The 24,485-nt window shown below is 33.2% G+C and overlaps 1 protein-coding gene across 1 annotated transcript; it reads left to right on the top strand.

Annotated features, from left to right (window-relative positions):
* The first annotated feature begins 1,026 nt into the window (after positions 1-1,026).
* LOC127737222 (uncharacterized) lies at positions 1,027-15,226 on the top strand. The gene is made up of 5 exons (XM_052247756.1): positions 1,027-1,381; positions 5,786-6,012; positions 6,715-6,922; positions 12,500-13,189; positions 15,156-15,226. Exons 1-5 carry the CDS (start codon positions 1,111-1,113, stop codon positions 15,224-15,226), a joined length of 1,467 nt encoding a protein of 488 aa, XP_052103716.1. The 5' UTR covers positions 1,027-1,110.
* Positions 15,227-24,485: the final 9,259 nt, after the last annotated feature.

Raw genomic sequence — 24,485 nt, 5'->3', positions numbered from 1 at the left:
TTTTTTGTTTTTTAATAGCTTTTTATATATCATATATAATACTGATTACATTGATAGATATTGTGATTCAAGTTTTTTTGTGTTGTTCTAAACAATTCTTATGGACAAAATATATTTCACTGACGAATTATACAAATTTGCCATACCGTACAGATTTTGTAATAATTGTAACCAATTAGGTACAGCTATTTCACACAGCCAGGGTCCATCATAGTTATGAACGTGATTGACAAAGATAAAGACAGTGATTTAATCTTGTTCATTTAGTTTCTGGTACAATTGAAAAATATGAATTCAGTTTTTGGAAATCTTTGGTTTTATGAGATATTGGTTCTTTAATTTTATATGGATTCTTTTTTATTTCAAGAGTTATCTTCCTTTTGGGATGTATTCAATATAAATATGATTTATAGTTCCTACGATTAAAACAATGCTAATTGTTTTATTTGTGTTTATTTGACATTCCAAAACTAAGCTAGCAACTAATCCCCCCCATTTATCACTCTTTATTACAATTATTTATAACGGTATTTCTGTTTAAATGAAACACTGTTTCTGAATTTACTCGAAGAGACTAGTAGTGTTTTCGACGTTCCTGTCAGTCAGTTTCCGCTTCTTTGAAAAATACCAAGAGGAAAAAGAAACAAAATCATAAGCTGAAGACATAAATACATGGCATACAAAACAAAAATTCAGGCTTTTTTATGCCCCACCTGGGGGCATTATGTTTTTCAGTCTGTGCGTCCGTCCGTTCGTCCGTCTTTTCCTCTTCAGGTTAAAGCTTTTGGTCACGGTAGTTTTTGATGAAGTTGAAGTTGAAGTCCAATCAACTTGAAACTTAGTACACATGTTCCCTATGATATGATCTTTCTAATTTTAATGCAAAATTAGAGTTTTGACCCAAAATTCACTGTCCACTGAACATAGAAAATGATAGTGGTGTATCCGTGTACTATGGACACATTATTGTTTCTTACTGAAAGAATGTTATACATATATTATTTTTTTTACACTTTTAACAGGTGATTGGTCCTGGCAAAGAGGAAAAACGGAGTTCATGACTGAAGACTTTGGATCAAAGTAGTTTCGCAGAGGCAGTACAGTTTAATCATGACTTCGACTTCACAACTTACAGAAGAAGAGAGAAACTTCGCCAGATTTTTCTTCCTCAACTTTAAAGTATCACCAGACATTGCCAGGCGATTCTTTGACGGCATTTTCCCGCCAACACACTTAGCTCAAACTATAAACAGCAGTATGCATGCCATTATCAGTTTAAACAAATCAAAAAGAATCAATGCGGCCCAATTAGAAATACTAAGGGGTGTCCAAGGAACGGTATGGCCATCGTATCTTCCTCCGATGACTGTGGGAACAAAAGGTAAATATTTATAATATAGTTTATAATTTTTAAAGGCATTGCCTTTACTGTAAGATGTACATGACATTTTGTGTACCGAACTATAGAGCGCCCAAGTTTCACATTCTATAGTTCTTTGAAGATCGAGTAAAAGTATATTGAAAATAAATGAACATTCTTCAAACGCAATATCTTTGTGAATTGTAATTTTCAATCACTTCACTTAGAAAATGACAGTTGTATAACATACTTCATTTCGGGCGCAGTAATACAATAAATTGTTTGTGTTGAATAAATGCAGTCTTTTTTCTAACTGTGATTTATTGTCAATTATCGACCTTATTCCCTATGCCAAACCGGCTGGTTTTCCAAATTTTGTAAAGCGGGATAAATTGTATGTGTTTCGATTATTTTGATCCGTTTGTCAAACTATTTACGCACCGGTAATTTTTGTAACTTAACCGCATATAGTAATTTACGGTTTTTATCAATTTATAGGTTTTTCAATGAATAATTGTTCCTTGTGAGCAAAGGAATTATATTAGTTACCTATTTTACGAAATCGTGCAGGTAACTGTTATGTCATTACGGTATAAGTTCAAATTAATATTACATTAATCAACCCAGTAAGGAAGATGACGCAATAGAGTCAGCCTTTGGATTTAAAAAAAGTTGTATCCGAACAATGACACTGCTACGCAACGGTCAGTTGGTCTTCCCTGGGAATTAAAATGTCGTAGAGGAACATGTACGTTGAGTCCGACTGAACCTCAGGACCCATGACGCGATACCTGTAACCTATGTGTTTTTATTTAGTCAACTCGGCCGACTTCTGACGAAAAACCATAAAATAACTAGGAAAAAATATTAAATACGAGATTGAGATTGAAATTTGACTTTTAATACCTCAGAGCTCCAGGACACAGAATAACACCATGAGACATCATGCATGGGAAGGGCTCGGATTGACTCATCAGTAGTTACGTTGATAACTGAATTAAATCTTTCAAAATCAGTCCCAATGTTTGGCTGATTGATGGGTTTTTTTAATACACTTTAATATTGGTCCCTGCATCATCAGCAATTGTTAGAATTGTTAGGAATTGCAACACTTTTTTGTGGTAATATAATTCATTCGAAATTATTTTGATGATACAAACGTAAAATTCCTCATGGATATGATTCTAAATGATCGAATGACATTTTTGATTATCATGTGTCAGTAGATCATTGTATTTTATATTTTAAACAGGTACTTTGTTTTTTAACATAACTGATAATTGTTTTACTGGTGGTATCTATTATGACTTATATCGTGACGTGTGATAACTGGAGTAATCGTATTCTTGTTCTAAATGGGAAACACTTTCATGCATGGATATTTCTAATTATACAGCAAACGTCTTTTCCAGAGATTTTGCTCTTTGATCTTATAATGAATTCTCATTCTGCTTAGGAGTATAAGTGAGCCAAATTTGTGAATGTGAAAAATTAACTTGGTTATTGTACCATGAATCAGAAGTGGTTCTTTTCATATGATCATGTCATGATCTAATAATGGTAAAATATACAAATTAGGTAAAGTGGCGTCATTGCCAACAATCCACCAAAGTTCAAAGAAAAAGGATATAATCACTTACAGGTAACTGTTTAACAGTGAGCACAAACCATATCATAATGTAACCTATAATCACGGAATTCCAAATTGTGAAACAATTTAAAACTAACGGTAGAATTTAGGCTATTAACATTGAACGAACAATACCAAGGACTGACAGTAACCAAATACATCAAATGGACTCCAGGTTCCTGGTTTTGGAATTTAGGTACAAAAACATGTTGGTGGAGTTAAACACATTAACGAAATAGCTGAAATATTGGTAAAGCAGATTAAACCATAGTTAAGGGCAAAACTAATACGATTTAAATATCTGATCTTTATCTTTACAAATTAAAATATCAGGAAAATTTTACATATTTAAAAAACATCTTTGTTCCCAATAGCAGTATAATGTAACAATTTTTTAGAATTAAGACAACCATTGTTTTGTTGACCCGAACAACATCTTCTTAAACAGTCCCAGTTTTTAGTTACCTGTATACAAACAGTTTACAATACAAACATCAGCAAGCCTCCATAGGTTTATGAAGCACTTTGTTCCAAAAATATTAACATCAATTATATATGAATTTTATAAAAACTTAAATCAACTAGGGGAAACAATTGCAGGCGATTGGGACATATATTAACTACATAGTAGGATTTGATTGGTTAATTGTGCATTAATTGATACGTTTAGTTTTAAGTGCACAAGTAAAATGTGTACACGCCCGAAACTTGTTTGGATGAGTTATTAAGTTTTTCGGTATTTTTGTTATACGTTTTTGTGCGCGCAAGTTATAGAATTGAAAGCACCCGATCAAAAGTTGTTTGAACAATTTGATACACGCAAATTAGTTTTAATGCCGCACACAAAATGGTTCAATGATAGAAGAAGCTACCAATGTTTTAACTATCAAGCCATTTGCACAATGAGTGTGAATTGTTTATATTATGAAAACGCTGTATTTGTTTGGCAGAAAAGAATCGAATAAAAACGTTGTCTTTTGATAATTTTACATTGTTGTTAAATTTGGTTGCCATCTTTAGCAAGAGTACACTGTATTTACCCGCTTATTACCAATTTAGGCTTGGAATCACATTGAAGTATTTCTTCCAAAAACATGATTTACAAACTAAAAAAAAAACAAAAACAACACTTCTATTTTATTTGAAAGTACTGCCAATTCCACTTGAATTTGTTATACCAAGGGGTCAAACTTCAAAAATCAAAATTATCTAGCAATTTGGCATATATCCAAAAAATATTTTACTTTTTGGCCCCCAAACAACGCGTTGCGGGGACATAGAAATACCGTCCGTCCGGTCTTGTTAACGCTCGCTTGTGTACAATTCTTGCCAAATTTTTTTATGAAACTTGCATCATAGGTTTATATCAGCAATGTCTTGGACGAGTTCGAAAATCAGTGCCGATCAATTATTTTTAAAAGAGTTATGCCCCTTGAAAACATTAATTATATGGAAAATTGCATCGTTAGCGCTCACATGTGTACAATTCTTGACAGATTTTTATGAAACTTATATCATAGGTTTATAATTGTAATGTCTTAAACGAATTTGAAAATCAGTGCCGATCAATTATTTTTAAAAGAGTTATGTCCATTGGAAACATTAATTATATGGAATATTGCATCGTTAGCGCTCTCTTGGGTACAATTCTTGCAAGATTTTTATGAAACTTATATCATAGGTTTATATCAGCAATGTCTTTGACGAGTTCGAAAATCAGTGCCGATCAATTATTTTTTAAAAGAGTTATTCCCCTTGGAAATATTAATTATATGGAAAATTGCATTGTGAGCGCTCTAATATGTACAATGCTTGCCAGATTTTTTCGAAATCTATATTATAGGTTTATACCATCAATGTCTTGGACAAATTCGAAAATCAATGCCGATCAATTATTTTTTTAAAAGTTATACCCCATAGAAATATTGATTATATGGAAAATTGCATTGTTAGCGCTCTCATGTGTACAATCTTGCCAGAATTTTATGAAATATATATCATAGGTTTATATCATTAATGTCTTGGACAAATTCGTAAATCAATGCCGATTAATTATCATTAAAATCAGTTATACCCCATAGAAATATTGATTATATGGAAAATTGCATTGTTAGCGCTCTCATGTGTACAATTCTTGCCAGAATTTTATGAAACTTATATCATAGGTTTATATCAGCAATGTCTTTGACACTTTCGAAAATAAGCGATGATCAAACATCTTAAAGAGTTATGCCCTTGGAAATATTAATTATAACGGAAATCGCATTGCATTTGCTCTGAAGCCTTCATTTCTGTAAGATATTTATTCAAATGTTTTATTCAGTTATTGCCCTTGTACCTTGGATAGATAAAATATGTGCAAAGAGGGGGACATTGGAACTCTGTTCTTTTATTTCATTTTCAGTGATTAATATTGCTGTTAAAAACAATTTTGTTCAAATATTGCAGAATGTACACCATGGTAAGGAAGACATAGAAAGGACGATTGTTATTTCCGATAGATTTTTTGGTTGGTTCAGAATGTCCTTTTTCTATATTTTGATAAATATTCGAAATATGTCGAACTTTTTTCAAATTGCAGTTTTAATATCATCAGTTACATATACATGTACAAGTAATCAAACTACACGTTCAGAAATGCGACATAATAGTATTACTATCTCAAATTATTTAACGGTGTGATACTGTAATTATTTCTAAGATACGATCAACGTTTTGAAAATGGCACAGCCACAAGTTAGACAAATGTCCGCGGAAGTTGACCCTTCTTTTCTTTTTCTCATTGTGTTTTCTAGCTACCTCTTCCAAGGACTTTGACCTGACAATGATGATATGTTTGCTGCGTAATCTAGGAGGTTTATCAACACCCTCCAATGGCTGGGATCAACTTCCAAATCCGAATGATATGTTACCGGGAGCGGACTTGGCTACACTGAAGTGGTACAGAAATCAGTTGGCCCATACGACAGTTACTTTTATGGATAACAATGAGTTTACAGACAAATGGACTCGTGTTGAAAAGGTACTTTTAAATAAAATAAATTGAGTCTGGAAACGGAGAATGCGTGAAAGAGACATAAACCCAACCAAAGAGCATATTTCTTTTATTTTGTTCAGATACAAATCATTGTTCTGTACATTGTATACATGAAATAAAGAGAAAACGAGTACTTTAATATATGGGAGGCTTCAGTTAATGTACAAGTGATTCAAGATAAAGTCAGGTCTTGAGAACATGGAAGATGTAATATTTATCTCACAGCTACGGCCGTTGGACGATGGAAACACAGTGTGAAGTACTAGTAATTGTATAGATTCGTAAAACAAGCTCACAGTATTTATGTTCATTGTACACCTTGAATTAAGTATAGAATGCTCTTTAAAAATTCTGATAAGAAACAAACAATTATTTGATTCATTATACTTTACTAAATGGCAACTGGTTAACTTACGATTGTATGATAGATGGGTAGGTTTACTATACGTTATCTTTTTATGAGAGGTCATTCTATTTTGTTTCGGTATGAAATTTGACGGCTAATGGCGTAAAATATAAAATTTATGAAATTCCTCATCATAAACATTACAACTGCAAGAATAATACAATAGCCGATTTATGCCTAGGCTAATGTCTTTTCAAATCAAAAACTTAAAACCTAGGTAATAAAATATTTAAGTAGTAATGTCCGTTTAGAAATGAGCTTGTATATTCCTCTTATTTCAGGCATTGACATCGTTAAACAAAGGTCAAAGACCACACGAGGTCACTGAAATCTTGAACTACGATCTTGATGGAGAACAAGCAAAAGCATTAGCAAACGCAGAACTGAAGCAGCTAAAACAAGAATACGTTAATTTTGAAAAGGAAATAATACAGATAGAAAATGATTTCTCTCAATACAGGGAAGCAAATCTTCCAATAAATATTGCAGGTTAGTTTTAATTTTTCAATAGAACCAGCTTAAATCGTCACCTATGGTTACAGCGTCCCCGAAGGCGAATGCATGTCTAATAATCGCTCAACCCCGTCCGTCTATCCGTCTAAAAGACTTTTGATAGAACACTTTTGTCAAACTTTTCTTAGTTTCTATGAAAGGGAATGGTTTTATATTTGATCTGCAGCTTTATAATGTATAGTTGCAGTGCGGGTAAGCAGTTTTAACATCTGCAGTGCAGCCGATTCCAATTTGCCGTTAATTTGAAATTTTACAACATTCATTGTACAAGTAAAATTTAATCAAAGTTTCCATGGCCTCAAAGAAAGGAAATGATCAGTTATGCTTCAGTATATATGTTACCTCAATCGAATGCAGGCGTTCAGGTCCAGTTTTGGTCTTGTTTAATACCTTTTTAAAGTCCAGCATTTTTTTACCACAATTATTTTTTTTTGTAGTGCAATGTGGTTTTGTTAAGTTAATGACTTTGTGTATCCTGTTGTGTGCTGATCTATCACTATAATAGCTCAATACATTGGATGACAGGTTGACTGAGGCATATTAATGTAGTTACCTGGACTTCCCCTTCCACCAGCAAGAACAATGGAAAGAAAACGATTGGTGCAGAATGTTTTAATATGTTTTAATATAGCCTGGTTCAAATCGGAACGGTAATTCAATGCCCCGTGTTGGAAGAGTGTCAAGCTCTCTGAACGATAAGTCTCGATAGAGTCTGTCAAACACACTCTCTTTTTTCCTGTCCGAAATTCTTGCCCTCCATCTAATCTTTGGAACCTTCTCAATCGATTCATTTACTAATGTGTTCTTGTCCTAAAGGGGCTGATATGTTTGATCTCCGTCTGTATGTTAGTCAACCCGTAACACGTAAGTTTAAAGGACTTTTATTATTACACGTATTATGATTACTCATAAATCTATTACTTAGATGGGCTCATTACTACTTGCTTATCTTCTAGAGGCAAAAATTGCATGCTCATTCAGAATGAGAACAATTAAAAATCAATACATCTGCAAAGTAGGTCGACCAGGATGGAGAGCGAGAAAATTGGACTGCCATTAAAAAATGAGGGTATGTTGGAAAGGGGATGCAATTTAGCTCATCGGTTTTATTTATTATTTGATTTTTGGTGTTTAACGCCACTTTCAGCGCACTCTTGGCTATATCAAGACCGTCCGTTTGTGTCGTTGGATAAAACCTAAGTGCCCGGAGAGAATCACCGGTGGTCAGCAGGAAAACTGGCATTCTTAGTCAATTTAAATTGGAGGCTAACGCACCTGCAAATGCGGGATTTGAACTCACAATGTTTACAGGCTAGTGATCATTCTAGATGAAATTCTCAATTGGTTAGATACTTGCATGTTGGTATAAAGTCATATGATAAACAGTTTTTATACCAACATGCAAGTATCTAACCAATTGAGAATGTTGGTATAAAGTCAAATATTTAATCAAATGATTAAGGCATAACACGTAATAGTAGAAAACATATTTTAAATTAATTTCCTATGTCTGAGGGCCACGGCATCCGCATTAATTACACTTTTCTAAAAACTGTTTATCATATGACTTTATACCAACATGCAAGTATCATATGACTTTATACCAACATGCAATTGATACTTGCATGTTGGTATAAAGTCATATGATAAACAGATTTTAGAAAAGTGTAATTAATGCGGATGCCGTGGCCCTCAGACATAGGAAATTAATTTAAAATATGTTTTCTACTATTACGTATTATGCCTTAATCATTTGATTAAATATTTGGTATATACGTTACCTTGTAACAGTTGAATGAGTTTTGTGGACGTTTTTGTACGTTTGACGTTTATGCCCTAATAAATTGATTAGATATTTATAGATTCTCTTATGGTTGTGGCCTGTTATCAGTTTCACGCATGAATATATATTTCTCGTATGACACTCCTAGCAGTACGAAAAATTAGCTTAATTTGACTGGCTGATCTAGCATCATGAAACGACATTTTCATTGGCTATTCGTTAAGTCATTGATGAATTGCAGAGGTTAAAAATGATGTACATGTCGCCAATGGGAACGGAGATATGCGATTTCTTCAATAATATACAAAACACTCACAATTTATATTGGAAAATCTTCGTTTTGTATAATTTCATTACATTATGAAGCGTATTAAAAGTTTTAAAATGTTTTATGTTAAAGCTTGATGCCGGGACAAAATATATAACGTCATACTGGTATGCCAGTGCACCAGACTAGATAAAAAAATCGGGGAATTGTTATAGAGGGGGCGAAAGATACCAAAGGGACATCCAAACTCGTAAGTCGAAAAAAACTGACAACGCCATGGCTAAAAAAGAAAAAAGACCAACAGACAAAGAATAGTACACAAAACACAACGTATCCTTTATCTCAAGTTCGATGGGATAGATGCGTTCAACATAGTCACCAAATTTTGAATTATTTAGTGAGAGAACATCATCTATTTAGCGGAAAGTAAAGTTAAAGGATACTGCTAACTTCTTTTCTTTCTTCCTACAAAGTTCCTGTAAGAATAAAGGAACAAGTCGGCAAGAAGAGGGTTCCCATGGGAATGCCGATTTGTTTGTTGAAAAACACGTCCTCCAAACGTAACAAATATGTTGTCAATCAAGAAATCAAGCATCTTGTTAATGTCAGTTTCAGAGATTTTTTTGTTAGAATCAGAGTGATTTTTACAAAGTATGAATTATCCCTCCCTAAGACCAGAAACTTGTATCTTCGTTGGCCATTCTTTTTTTATGAAACAAAGCAGGTCCAACTCTTTCTTTTAGTTTAGAATGGGAAATACTTGTGTAAAGTGTAGAAAAGTCAAATGTTTTAATACTATTGCATGATGAAAGAGTCTTAGATTGTATGTACTCTAAAAGATCTTTGAATTTTTTTAGTATCCACATCTGATTCACGCCACCTCTAGAATAGGTAGATAGATAGTTTCACAATAACTTTGAAGCCCGGCTTTGATTGCTGATAAAATTGATGTATATAATTTGAAAGATGTTTTGTGGAGCACTTGGAAGACCCAGCAATATACCGTTGTTTGTAAGGACACTTATGTAGTTTAGGTATCCAATACAGTGATGGAAGATCCAGTTCTTCCTCTTCGGTTGAAATTCCAAAGGAACATAGAACAGACCTATGATTATCCAGGATTTCCTCTTTAGTAATTGTTGTTGGGTTATATGTTGAGTTTCCAAATGAATTGTCAATACCAAATTCATTTATCAAGCAGTTTATGTAATGTGATTTACACACAAACACGATGTTGTTTGGGGCTTTATCTGCGGGGACAACAACATATTTGTCATGGAGGTAGGACAAGTGTTTAGCAGCATTTGGGTCTTAAAAGATTGATGTAGCATAGGTATTAATAGACCCATTCAGTTTCTTAAGAATGATTTGTATTAACGACCTCACAGCCTTAATCCATTCGGAAAGAGTATTAACGTCTTCTTTCTTGCGTTTAACCCGTTGCCTGGTATAATCCTCGGCTGAATCCATCAGTATTTTCATTATTACAATGAGAATGTTTACCATAAGAGAAATAGGTTGAACAGCTCTCAAGAATTGTCAATTATATCCGTTCTTTAATTTAAATAGTAATATTAAACTCACACAAGGCTCGTTTATTATTATATTGAAATTGAATAACTCGAGTTGATGTCAAGCGATATCCCATTCTCACTCAAACCTTTAATTATCGATGTTCTTTCAAACGAGATGGTGTATTTCGAGTACAATCTCATCGGAGGACTACCGTTTGAAAGATCATTGATAATCTGTGTATCGCAATTTTCCTATTTAACGTCACTGACGTAGGCTTATGACGTCCGGTATTCTCTTTCTAATCAATCGAAGAAAACCCATATCACTTGAGTAGCGTGAGCTTGAAAATTATCATGCAGAAAGATCAAAGGATTTTTTTTTAGAAAATAGCGATACATGTAATTGAAATATTATAATCAAATCATATGCCTGTACCAAGTCAGAAATATGACAGTTGTTTTTCATTCGTTTGATATGTTTGATCTTTTTATTTTGCCATTTGATAAAGGACTTTTCGTTTTGAATTTTCCTTGGAGTTCGGTATATTTGTTATTTTAATTTTTTCTGATTAAGTTTGAGTGTTTTTTTCTACTTGATCGATTTTTACTGAAGTTGTGATCCTATGAATATAGAAAGTTGTTTTCAAAAAAATCAGTTTCACGCACTAATGACTTACTCATTCATTCCTAACTAATTAATTCCTAACAAATCTTTCCAGAATTGTCCGTTAATAAATTTTGATATTATAAAAAAAAAAACGGTTACAACTCCCTCAGGCAAAGTTGACCTTAGATGGATTTGGCTATTTTTTTTAGGTCCTTTTTATTTCATATAAGAGAGGGACGAAAGATACCAGAGGGACAGTCATAGATCGAAAACAAACTGACAACGCCATGGCCAAAAATATAAAAGACAAATAGACAAATAATAGTACAGATGACACAACATAGAAAACTAAAGACTCATCCAATGTTCCAATGCTGAGGGACATAATCCTGGACAGGCAAGATCGGCAGTATGCTTGTTTCTTGTCGTTATGGTGAGGTCGCCTTTCTAGACTACTTTATTGGTATCTTTCCCTTTGTATATATCCTTATTCTTTTATTATTTAATTATGATTTGTGTATATGACAGTAAAAAGTCATCTTTTTAGTACGAATCCAGTACACATTTTTAGATTCGTAGAATTTCCCGTGTGTCGTTTTCACATTTATTACCCTTTATAATGCGGAAACAGTCAAACGTTGATTGTTACTCGTTCAATAACCTTAGGAAACCTTGAATACTAAAGTTGTTGATTTTTTCACATTTTTCATCCCGAGGTTTGCCTCTTGATAATGTGGAAAAGAACACATTTTAATGTTTCCTTTCATTACTTGAGTATGCCCCTATATGAAATAATTTTAAATTTCAACACGATCAAGCTGTAATGACCCTTAGGTTGACTGGGGTATATAAATACGGTCATCCTACGGACTTCTTCCGTTTTGGCAGTAAAATCCTTGCTAAAGTTTGGCTTCTGTTTAGATGTATAAATACGTAGCCATGTCCGGTCAAATTAAAAACGTTAGATCCGACGCCTTCGTGTAGAGAATGCCACGCCCTCTTCATGTTAAAGAATCATTGCAAAAACTCTCTAAGGGGTCCGTAGTTGGTATGTTGCAAGACAAAATTGTATTCCTTATCAAACATAACCTAATATATCCTTATTAAGAGTGAAAATAAATAACTTAAAAAGAGAGAGGGGGGTATGTTTTTATGGATAAAAAATTCTGATTCCATGAAAAAAAATTAAATCAAAGAGTTGCTTGGAAAAACCCACTAGATGCTTTATAACATATATATCTATTGTCCATCGGTTGAAAAAAATTTAAAAAAAAAACATTTCAAACCAATTAAAAAAAAAAACCGTACCCCTTCCTTGCTGTTAAATTGTTAGTCCATAAGAAATATTATTATATATATATATATATATGAATCCTTACAGAAGCAAATGCAACTTTGGTAGAAAAATGGCGAAAAGAGGACGAATCCTTTTACGAGACAGTTGGATCGGAACTAGTTTATGATACAGTACAGGATTGTAGTTGTATTTTGGTGACAGCAAATTCAGGACTAGGAAAGACAGCCACTATCCGACATATCGCATTAAAACTTAAACCAGAAGGATTTGAAATAGTTCCCATAGAGTTTCCCGAGGATATAATCAAATACAAAACAAATAAAAAACAAGTATTTCTTATTGATGATGTACTTGGTAAATACGATATAAGTCCGACACTGTTGTCTAAATGGGAAAGAATAAACGAAAAATTGATAAGCTGCTTGGAAACCGAAGTAGGCTCAAACAAAATATTGTGTACACTGAGATCACAAATAGCTCTCCATAAAAGATTTGAAACTGCATCAACAATCTTAAACAAAGTAGTCATCAATCTAGATCTCGCGTCTAATGCCCTCTCGAAGGAGGAAAAGCAGGAAATATTGATTAAACATCTTAAGAGAAATGACTTAGAAAAGGAAATTAAAACAGAGGAGGTTGAGATCATGTGTGAAACCAATTATGCATTTCCTCTTCTTTGCAAATTGGTTTCAAACAATGAAGAAAGGTTCATAAAAAGAATAGCATTCTTTAGACAACCTTTTTTACTGTTGAACGAGGAACTTGATAAAATGAGTAATGAAAATAAGAAACTATATTGCATTTTGGTGCTTTGTATGTTGTTTAATGGTTCATTTAGTAGAATGCTGTTTTATATTGATTCAAATGAAGATGCAATAATAAACAGAATAATGCAAACTTGCGGACTTCAAAGAAATATGTCGAAGAAAGAACTTGAGGATAGCGCTCTTTCTGCTATAGGATCTTATTTCACGACGGAAAAACACAGTTTCCGGTTTATTCATGATGCTCTTGAAGAAACTGTCGTTTGTCATTTCTATACCTTTCATACCAAAGTAATGTTGTCAGATTGTAATATCTTGATTATAAGAGATCGATTCAGAATTCATACCGTTGAAAACATGAATGAAAATGTTGGTGAAATTACTGTGGTCATTCAGGAAGATGAATTAAATGAGGATCATTTAAAACCGTTATTTAATAGACTGTGGAATGAATTATCAAGAGGGAAATTTTCCAGTTTGTTGATGAGTCACCTTTTCAAGAATAAAAATTTTATCGGTTTATTTGGAACATATTTGGAAAATAATCAAAGGATACTGGAATCAAAAAATTCTTTTTTGAAGACGGTTAGTTCCGAACGCATTTTCAGCTTTAGTTCTAGACATATAGATCCCATTGTTACGGACCAGTCAGTCAGTAACAAGAAAAAGGTAACACTTTTATCCAACAAAGAATTGATTGATACCAATGATGCCATTAGTCGAGTTATAGAAGCTATAGATGGGAGATGTACACTTATGCACTGGATTGTGGTCTTTGGCTGCTATGAATTCTTTCAATATGCATGGAACAAGATGACACCTTTGGAACATAAACGGATGCTTGGTAGAGATTATAGATCCAATCCCTTAGTAAAGTCCTTCTTTCCTCTAGCTGTTCTTGGCGGTAGCCTCGATATTGTTAAAGAATTAATTAGTTCTGGTGCAGACGTTAACTGCTTTTCCGAATTTTGGGAAACACCTTTATATATAGCAGTTAAATCTGGTAACTCTGATATGGTACGCTTACTGTTAGAACATAGAGCACAGGTAAACCTACGAGGATGGTTTTCAATGAATATACCAATTACTGTCACTTCAAACAAACGCGAATTAACTAGTTTAATTCTTGAATATGATTTGAACCAGACCGAGCTTCATATAGCAGTCCGACATAACGACTTAGAAAAATTGAGATCAAATATTCGATCTGGGAATATTGATTTCAAAACAAAAAGCGGATGGACAATCCTTCATTACGCTGTATTATCAAATAATGAAGAAGCTTTGAAGATTTTAGTTGACCAAAGAGAACATTTTTGCAGAAAACCTACGCCTAAAGTAAGCATAGTTGACCATAATGGACTTACTGCTGTCCATCTAGCAGTAATAAACAATAATATCGAGTTATTATCTCTTCTGCTTCGTAATAAAGCTGAAGTAAATGTTCGTGATGTTTTCGATAGAACCCCTCTACATTACATTAAGAGTGCAAGTGCAGCAAAATTATTACTCACTCATAATTTTCAGAACAATTATTTGGAAATCAGTCGAAACACAGAGGACGAGAGAGTTTATGAAAAATATGAAAAAACACAGATGTCAGCTTTCAGTACCATGTGCTTTAACATTACTCTTCGAACTTCTTTTAGAAATATTGGTCGTAACATTGTAAACATGCCAGACAGGGAGGGCAATACACCCTTACATTCGGTTATAAACAGATGCCTTTTAAAAGAGCGAAGCAGTGAGTGTATAGAAACGTTGCTAGAGAATGGGGCCAATCCTTATTTATTCAATGATTGTGGCACTTCAGCATTAGAATTAATGAAAAGCAGTTGTGATACAATCAAATACATAAACAATATTGCAAAATATAAACAATCAATTAAGAAAACTTATACAGTATTTGTTGTATCAATGGTCTCCCTAATAAGTGTTACTTTTGGCCTATCTAAATATCTTGACTCTGTTATTAGAAAGGAAGGTCAAACAGCAATATTTTGCATTGGACAAGATGCAGAATCTAGTAATATTACCTTGGTGCTAGTGACGAGAAGCATAAATGTTGTACTACTTACTATTGTACTTCTTTGGTTATTATCAATAACGTTTAACATGAGATATTCAGATCTCCTTCGGCGATTTTTGTTTTTGTTTGTAGTAATGATACTACTAGGATGTGTTTTTTTCATATCATTTGCTCCATTTGTTTACATAAAAATCATATACAGGGTTATGTATTTAATGATTTACATTGTTATAACGAGTTCGGCACTTATAAAAACGATTCCATATCTACCATGTTATTACATTTGTATTTGTTTGAAAAGCTGGGTAAATTGTTGTAAAATTTTTTCGTGCCTTGCAATAATTTGTTTGATCATATTTCTTGGTTATAATACCATAGATAAAACTAACCTAAAACTCGACAATATTCATTCTTTTAACGATATAAATATACTGAATATAAACACTATAAATTGTTCAGAATTTAGATCTGCAAATATCTCATGTACAAGTTTAGCCTATAATGTTACTTATACGAATGATGTCCATTTCTCAGTACAATGTCGTACTTTACCAAATATTACAATGCCTTTATTTTATGATATTAATAATGTTACACATGGTACACTTACAATGGAAGCAGCATTTATAGACTGGTCAGAAATAAGCCTTCATTGTTTATTTTGTTTGAATCTTTCGTTACATGCATTATGTGCCTATTGCATTTTACAGTGTATATTAATATTTTATAAGCAAAGAGGGGAAAAAAATTTCATTGTATTATATAATGGAGTCGCAATGTGTTTTTTATATGCATATATGGGTCACAATTTACTATCATGAATTTTTTTTTAAAATCTTAAACTGTCTATTCAGAAAAATTAAACCTACTCTGAAAATGAAATGGCCACTGGATATTAATTCCGGAGATAAAGGCCCTTCAATTTCTAAATGCTAAAAGATGTAACACGGAATCCAAAACTTCTGTTTCATGTTGGTTTAAAGAAATACTATGAACATTTGACATCTGTGTGGGGTGAAGTATGTTCATTCTCCCTTAACATATTAAATATTGGAAGTATTCTGTTTACTTTTAAACCATACTCAAAATATTTCATTTTCAAATTTATGACTGTAACAGGACACAATTTATGTTTTATTAACATATTCCTAAATATTGGTGAAGTTTCTCATTACATAAGAAGTGCATGGTGCAAATAAAAAATGTTGACTTTTCCAATTGTGTTGTCATAGTTTTTGAATTTTAAACTATTTTTCAAAATTGTTGTCTTTATTACATCCTATCATACTGCTACCACTTTTTATTGTTATTTAAATAGCCATCTTCAAAACATAACATTTGTATAGCTGCGTAAAACTTAATAGCATAAAGAGAAGGCACTAGCACTAGCTCTTTACAGGATACCAAAATTAAAATAACACTTACTTGAGGTTTCTTACAGATCAAATCTGTAAATCCAAAATTTAAAAAATGTTTTACAGACAAGAAGATAGCCATCTATAAGCCATATATTTCTGACTGGTGTTCTAGATAAATAGCAAAACCATCCTACATTTCTGTCCTATAGAATGTTAAAATTGAGCATAAACAGAGTTACTAGTTGAGTAGCTGAATGATTGATTGATTTATTAATTTGGTTTTTTACACCATTTTTCCACAATTTTTCAGTTTTAATATCATTTTGTAGTGGAGGAAGTAGGAGTGCAAAAAAAAAAGAGCCATAAAAATCCGGAAGAATGCATATTTTATCTTCAAACATTGACAAATGAAGATGATGTTTAAACGAAATGCAAAAAATATCCCTGTAAATTGCATTACAGAATGTAACATCAACCTTACAATATATCCTGTTAGTTTAAATACTGTCATCTTCGCTAGCCAAGGGTTACGATCCACTTTCCTCCTCCACCCTTGGCAGATTAAGCCAACATTTGTGATAACAATGTTGCGCCATCTATCGGTAGATTAAAGTCACGCCCATTCCGAATACATTATTCTTGACCAATGGTAGCACTTGAACTCTTCAATTTGGAGGTAAAAACCCGGTAGCGTCTAGATTCTACACACTTGGTAAAGCAGGAAACGAAAATATACGTTGACATTCATGCATTTGTGCAAGAAACATACACAGGAACTTCTATTAGTTGATTAAAAACATTCAAATTGTCACTAAATATAGTCGTATGTTTAGGGATGTAAAGACTTGTTGCACAATAAGCACGTGGCAATTGTTTACATACACTTTCTACATTTACACGGGATCATGTTATAGGCGCTTTTTGATTGGATGCAGCGAGTTTCGACTGCAACCAATGAAAATCATTACCTTGTGTCTCCGAAATTCTATCTCAATCCGCCAAGGGTGGAGAGGAGGGAAGTGGATCGTAAACCTTGGCTAGCGAAGATGAAATACTGTACATTTAGTAATTTTTTGCGTGCATATGATACTGAGATTTTTATCTCACCTGCGACGAAAATTGTTGTTTAGCAATTGTTAAATTTTCTGCTTAAGTTAATTTTAAAGGAAACACTTGTGATAGATCAATGATACTTTCTTTAAAGTTACATTACTATCAGTACATATCATTTTGACAACGAATTTTCAAGCCCTGCCCCCTAGGTCATGGTCCAGGGATTTTCAATTGATTAGCAATTTTCAATATTAAGTTTTCTGCTTAATTCATTTTGATAGAAACTACTTGTGATAGATCAATGATATTTTCTATAAAGATGCATTACTATCAGTTCATATTAGTTGGATGACTATTTCGAGGCCTTGTCCCCTAGTTAATGGTCCAACAACTTTAGATTATTAGCAATGTTGCTGACCATCGGATTGTCTTTTAATACCAACAGGCGAGACATATCTCTGTGTCAAGTTTATTTAAAAAATGAACATATATGAATTCAGTAAATGCTGCATACAGATAATGCTATCAAAATTTAAAATAAAAAAGCGAGACAAAGGTATGCTGTTTCCGGTGTCGGCGACGACGACGACGACGACGACGGCGGCGGCGGCGGCGTCAAAAATGTATTAGTTTGTGATTAGGTCTAGTTAATGGTGAACCACAAGTGGTAGGTCAATGATATTTTGTATGCAGTTGTATAAGCATTGGCACATCTCATTTCCATAAAGATTATTTAGCTCCCGCCACTTAGTCATGGTCTATTGACTTTGAAAATTTTGCTTAGTTTACATATATTAGTTTGTGATTAGGTCAGTTCAAGGGGAACCATTAGATAGGCCAATGTTAATTGATATTCAGTTGTATAAGCATTAGCACATCTCATTTCCATGGAGAATATTTGGCCCCGCCCCCTCAGTTTGAAACATTTGCTTAGTTTATATGTATTAGTTTGTGATTAGATCAGTTTAAGATGAACTGCTAATGTTATGTCAATGATATTTGGTATGCAAATTTATTGGCATTTGCAAGTCTTATTTCCATGGAGATTATAAAGCCCCACCCCCTCATCATGGTTCATTGACTTTGAACCTTTTACATAGTTTACAAGTTAATGTTTGTGTTTAAGTTTGTTTAAAGGGAACGACTTAATATTAGTCAATGGTATTTGGTTTGCAGTTGTATTAACATTGGCACATCTCATTTCCATGGAGATTGTTCAGCCATGTACTTTCAGTCATGGTTCATCGACTTTGAATATTTGCATAACTTACATGTTAAAGTATTGCTATTTTAATTTCAACATTTGCATTTTCAAAATTACAAAAAGGAGAGACATATCTCTGCGATAACAGTTTATTTATTTTAGATACCTTTTCCGTCACCAATTTTGCAATAATTAAATCTTCACAGTTTTTAAATTTACAATAGTAAAAAAAAATGTTAAATTTTTACGCCATTCTATCTTATTTCTTCAATGGTTTGGTCAATCACTGACATTTAGAACTATCTTGCAAGAAAATAGTAAATGTGAAGAGTATAACAACAATGGGAAAATGTGTTTGCTTAATTTTCGGACAAAAGAGATGATCCAAAGATGATGATTATATTGCATATTTACTTTTTAACATTGACCAATGAGCCATTAAATTGAGGTCAATGTCATATTAAACCAGCCAGACAGACATTTATACCTGAATTGCAATCATTCCATATACCAAACAATAAAGTAAAATCACAAAAATATTGAACTCCGAGGAAAATTCAAAAAGGAAAGTCCTCAATCAAATGGCAAAATCAAAAGCTCAAAAACACATCGAACGAATGGATACCAACTGTCATATTCCTGACTTGGTACAGGCGTTTTCTTATGTAGAAAATGGTGGCTTGAACCTGGTTTTAAAGCTAGCTTAACCTCTCACTTGTATGACAGTCGCATCAAATTCCATTATAAAGGCAGCAGTAGTATACCGCTGTTCAAAAGTCATAAATCGATTAAGAGAAAACAAATCCGGGTTACAAACTAAAACCGAGGGAAATACATCAACTGTAAGAGGAAAACAATGGAACAACAGAAACACTGAACTGCAACAAAAACAAACGCCAACATACATAGAAACGGACTTTGATAACAACTGCCATATTCCTGACTTGGTACAGGACATTTTAAGAAAAAATGGTGGATTGAACCTGGTTTTCTGGCTAGCAAAACCTCCCGCTTATATGGCAATGATAAAAATTATCGCTGAAATGACAATTATATGAAACGCGATCCAAAAATTCACAATTACTTTCAAATTACTAGTCCAAATAATTATCATGATTATGACGGGTCTTGAAAGGCTATTTTAAATTAATGCTGTGACGACGTCATAACTATTTGGACTAACACAATACTTTATCCATGGAAAATGAAAATTAACTCGCTATACTGACAAATAAGACATTTGTGAAATGTACCGAAAATACAGAATAGTCAAACCACAAACGATAAGACATAACACAGTATCGAACCGTACTTATAAAAGAAACATCATAACTAAATACATGAATGTTGGATGTATAAATACCGAGACATGTCGTATAGCAATGCGAATTCACAATCGGCAAAACAGTCATATTCGGGAATAGGTCATGTTCGGTACTTAGCAGACAGACGACGACTTAGATGGTAAATCACAATCTAAGACGTGGTAAACATTTCGTTAGTTAGTTTAGACTCAGACACATCGTATTAATCAACCAATTCGTGATGGTGTCCATAAAAGTTACGGAGTGTCATTTTTAATCTTTCCTCCTCATAACTCATAACTGGGTTATTCAGTGATAGAACACAGCAATATATCTTAAAGTAAAATTAAAGAATTTAGCAAGGTACTTTTTTTTTGTCTTTTAGAAGGTTCTGAATGAATTTTGCTTCATACGAGTACAAAAACAAATCGGCCAAAAGGGGTGCACAATTGGTACCAATTGGAATATCGACTGTCTGTTGAAATATCAATCCTCCAAACTCAACAAATATATTGTCGATTAAAAAGTCCAGCATTTTGATAATATCATCTTCAGTGTATTTTCTGATAGAATCAGTGTGGTTCTTCACAAAATAAGAATTATTATAACCCAAAACAAGAAATGTATATCTACAATTCCCATTTTTATAGAAAAAGCTCTGTTTAATGAGATATGAAGTCGATCTTTCAATTGAGCATTGGGAATAGTAGTGTAAAGCGTAGAAAAATCAAAGGTCTTATTGTTGCTGCAAAATTGCAGAGATTGTGATCTAAGATTTAGCAGTAGATCTTTAGAATTTTTGAGAATCTACATCTGATTGACACCACTGGTCGAATATATCTCATCACAATATTTTTTAAGGCCATCTTTTGCTAAAGAAAGAATAGTAGTCAGCACTTTAAAAAGATGGTTCGTCGAACATCTTGATGATCCAGCTTTGTATCGTTCTTTATAAGGAGTTTTGTGAAGTTTTGGTATCCAATATAATGACGGTAGATTTTCTTCGTTTTCTTTGATGTTAATACCAGAAGAGGGAAGGACAGTTTTGTGATTTTGTAAAATTTCATCCTTTGTAAATGATGTTAAAGAATATGTAGGATTACCAGTTGTGCTATTTATTCCAAGCTCTTTTATGAGACATTGCAAAGAATGGTTTTTACATATGAAGACAATATTATTGGAGACTTTATTTGCTGGAAAAACGACATATTTGTCGCGCAAAGAGGATAAAGCATTCACAACCTCCGGGTTCTTGAATGGGTTAGAAACCCTTATGCATAGTACATTGTAGTTTCTGAATGCGCTTCTGAATGCATGATCGAGTAGCTTTGATCCATTCAGACAAAGTGTCCAGTTCTGTCTCGTCTGGTTCGCGCTTTACCCATTTTCTAGCATAGTTCTCAACTGCATCAATCAGTAACCTGAAGTTCTTTTTCTAGTTGATGGCCTGGGGAATTCTATATATTGGTCCCTTGGCTAACAACTCTCTTAGTTGTTCATTGGTTACGATGCCAAGATTGCCAGTAATAACATGACCAGCTGGACCATAATTGTATTTTGAACATGAACAATCCGGAGGTTTGGATTTCCCATCTTTGAGGTTAAAGGCCTCTAAAACCCTCTTGAAAATCTTGGATGCAATAGACTTGGTGTAAGTGTATGAAATTACAGGTGTAGCTTTAATCAGTAATCAGGTATAGTTTTTTGTACAGATTTCTTTTGGAAAATATTGCTAATATTGATAGCATCTAAACCCCTATTGGCGAATTCTACTTTAAAAAATTACGTTTTCCCTCATCTTTGGAAGTAGTTGATACGGGTTTAAATAGTCTTTGGTTAGCAATGTCCATGATTATTGCAACTAATCTATACAAAACTGAATTAGAATCAATAACTGAAGTATTTTGGGCCTCTTGCAATTGTAAATAAAGTTTAGATAATGGAATGGAGTATAATTTAGTTCTGATATGGTGAATTCTTAAAGTTTTTATAACAGACGATAACAGACTATCAATTGTCACGGTGTGAACAGCAGATGGTGTATAATTTCTGTGACCAAGACTTCTATATCGTCGAGCAGAAATGTTAAATAATTGTAATTTATTGATAGTACTACACCTGGGACTAGACAAAATACCTACACCATCAGTGTTGTCATTGTATCCATAGGGAAAGGCTGTTCCCAACTCTCTAAACCAAAAGTCTTCTCTTTGTAAACGATATGGTGTGCTCATTATGGGTGTGTCCAAAGATAGTTGACATGCTCTTTGTAGTAGCTGAGATACTGACTCGACCATGAAAAGTTATCCTTGCAAGATCCCATTTTCCAAATTTTGTTATCCTATTACTTAATAAGTAACTTAATAAGTAAGAATTCAAATGACAAAAAAAAAATCTTTTCAAGCAGTCACTGTACCATGAAAATAAGTTCAAGGACAATGGACATATGACAGACAGAAACTTCGTAACTTGAACCAATCACATTTTCTCTAATGAAATAGAATACATATTGCATGTAAAATAAAATAAATCAATCTAACCTCTCGATAAGTCATGATAGCGGGAAACTATAAGCGTATTCTGATAATATTTCCCAGAACACTGACAGATGTAACAATCGCCAACCATGACTGAAGTCTATATTACATCTTCAATATTTTTGGTCATTTTTTATCCAGCCATTTAAATTTGTCAACATTCACTTCTAAAAAACAATTCAATAACCTCTATCAGAAGAAATGTGTTCCATTGCAAATTTATGCAAGACCACTTAATTCTTTGATGAGAAATTTCAACCTTGACGTAACAATGACAACAAACATAACTGCCCATGTTACACCTTTAACAAAGAAACTCCATGTTGATATCAGAGTATTGACTGAATAAAAATGTGTTAGAGAAAGGACTATTTGGACAGAAAAGCTCAAAAACCAATCATTCGTATAAGCATTTATTTCCAACATAAACTGGAACAGTTAAGCAAATGTAAGGTGTAACATATGAAACGAATCTCAAAGGTTGATTTGGTGTCAGTGTTCGTTGTTGTTCTGTGGTTTGTATGTTGTGTCGACTATTATATTATTTGTTTATGCGTTTCTGTGTTATGAATGTTGTAACATTGTTATGAAGCGGGAGGTTTGGCATGCCATGAAACCAGGTTCAACCCACCATTTTTCTTAAAATGTCCTGTACCAAATCAGGAATATGGCAGTTGTTATCAAATAGTTCGTTTCTATGTGTGTTGGCTTTTGTTTTTGTTGCACTTCAGTATTCCTGTTGTTCATTTGTTTTCCTCTTATAGTTGATGTGTTTCCCTCGATTTTGGTTTGTAACCCGGATTTGTTTTCTCTAAATCTATTTATGACTTTTGAACACAGGTATACTTCTGTTGCCTTTATTTACATCATCTACTGCTGTATCTTTAATAGATTATCGCTTCATGGACTTAAGGCATACCATGACATGTTTAACTGACTGGTAACGTAAGAGGAGAACGTATACAGTGACACATTTCACTAACTGGAAAGACATCAATGGGGAATCTGAATTCCACTTAATGTATGTCATGGCGTGTTTCACTAAAGGTATTCAAATACATGTTTAACTGACTAGTGAAACATGAAAGGAGAATCTTAGTTTCGCTAGGGGTATATCATGACATATTCAACAGCAGTAAAAACCTTAGTTACTTTTCATTTACTACTAGTTATTTCTATATATCGAATCTCATTAAAAACTACGAGCGACCGATTGTGTTTACACAAAACATCAACCTGAACGAGTGATTTATATGCAACTTGAACGATATTTCCACGAGCTTTATTTTGTAAGGATGATATGTTAGACTGCGGTTGACCCCATGATTGATTTGGTTATTATTTTCAGGTCCTTTTTTATTATTTAGTGCTTCACGTGTTTCGGTACTTATACATCCCAGGTTTTCCAATATTTGTCTTTGAGCGTTTCTGATGAATGCAAATCCAGAAAAGTTCATTTCTAGTGTTGTTTTAATTTTTAATAACACTGAGTAGATACCTATGCTGGTGGACTATAAGTTCGTAGAGTGTAATCAGTTCAATTGTCAACGGTTTGGTACGGACATGATTTATAACATACCTTTCTTAAAATATCCGTTATAGTGTGAGAAATCATTAAGAAACTAAATTCCCAATTCACTAAGGCAATTGTAACTTTCAACGTGTTTTGGTACGTAAACATACCTGGCTTTCAAATATTTGGCTATGAGTGTTCCTGATGAAGGCAAATCGAGAAAAGCTCTTCTTAGGAGTTCGGTATTTTTGTTATTTTACTTTTAGTTGATGTGATAATATTAATTATATGCAAAACTAATAGCTATA

The sequence above is a fragment of the Mytilus californianus genome, unplaced genomic scaffold (genome assembly GCF_021869535.1).
Source record: "Mytilus californianus isolate M0D057914Y unplaced genomic scaffold, xbMytCali1.0.p SCAF_4, whole genome shotgun sequence".
In the NCBI taxonomy this organism is placed as follows: domain Eukaryota; kingdom Metazoa; phylum Mollusca; class Bivalvia; order Mytilida; family Mytilidae; genus Mytilus; species Mytilus californianus.
This window is presented reverse-complemented; position numbering and strand designations above follow the sequence as displayed.

Bases quoted from the DNA above. Each gene is read 5' to 3' on its own strand.
- LOC127737222 (XM_052247756.1), top strand. From the start codon at position 1,111: ATGACTTCGACTTCACAACTTACAGAAGAAGAGAGAAACTTCGCCAGA. The intron at 1,382-5,785 runs GTAAATATTTAT...TGTGTTTTCTAG, and splicing joins GATGACTGTGGGAACAAAAG to CTACCTCTTCCAAGGACTTT. The intron at 13,190-15,155 runs GTAATGAAAATA...CTCTGTTATTAG, and splicing joins CGAGGAACTTGATAAAATGA to AAAGGAAGGTCAAACAGCAA.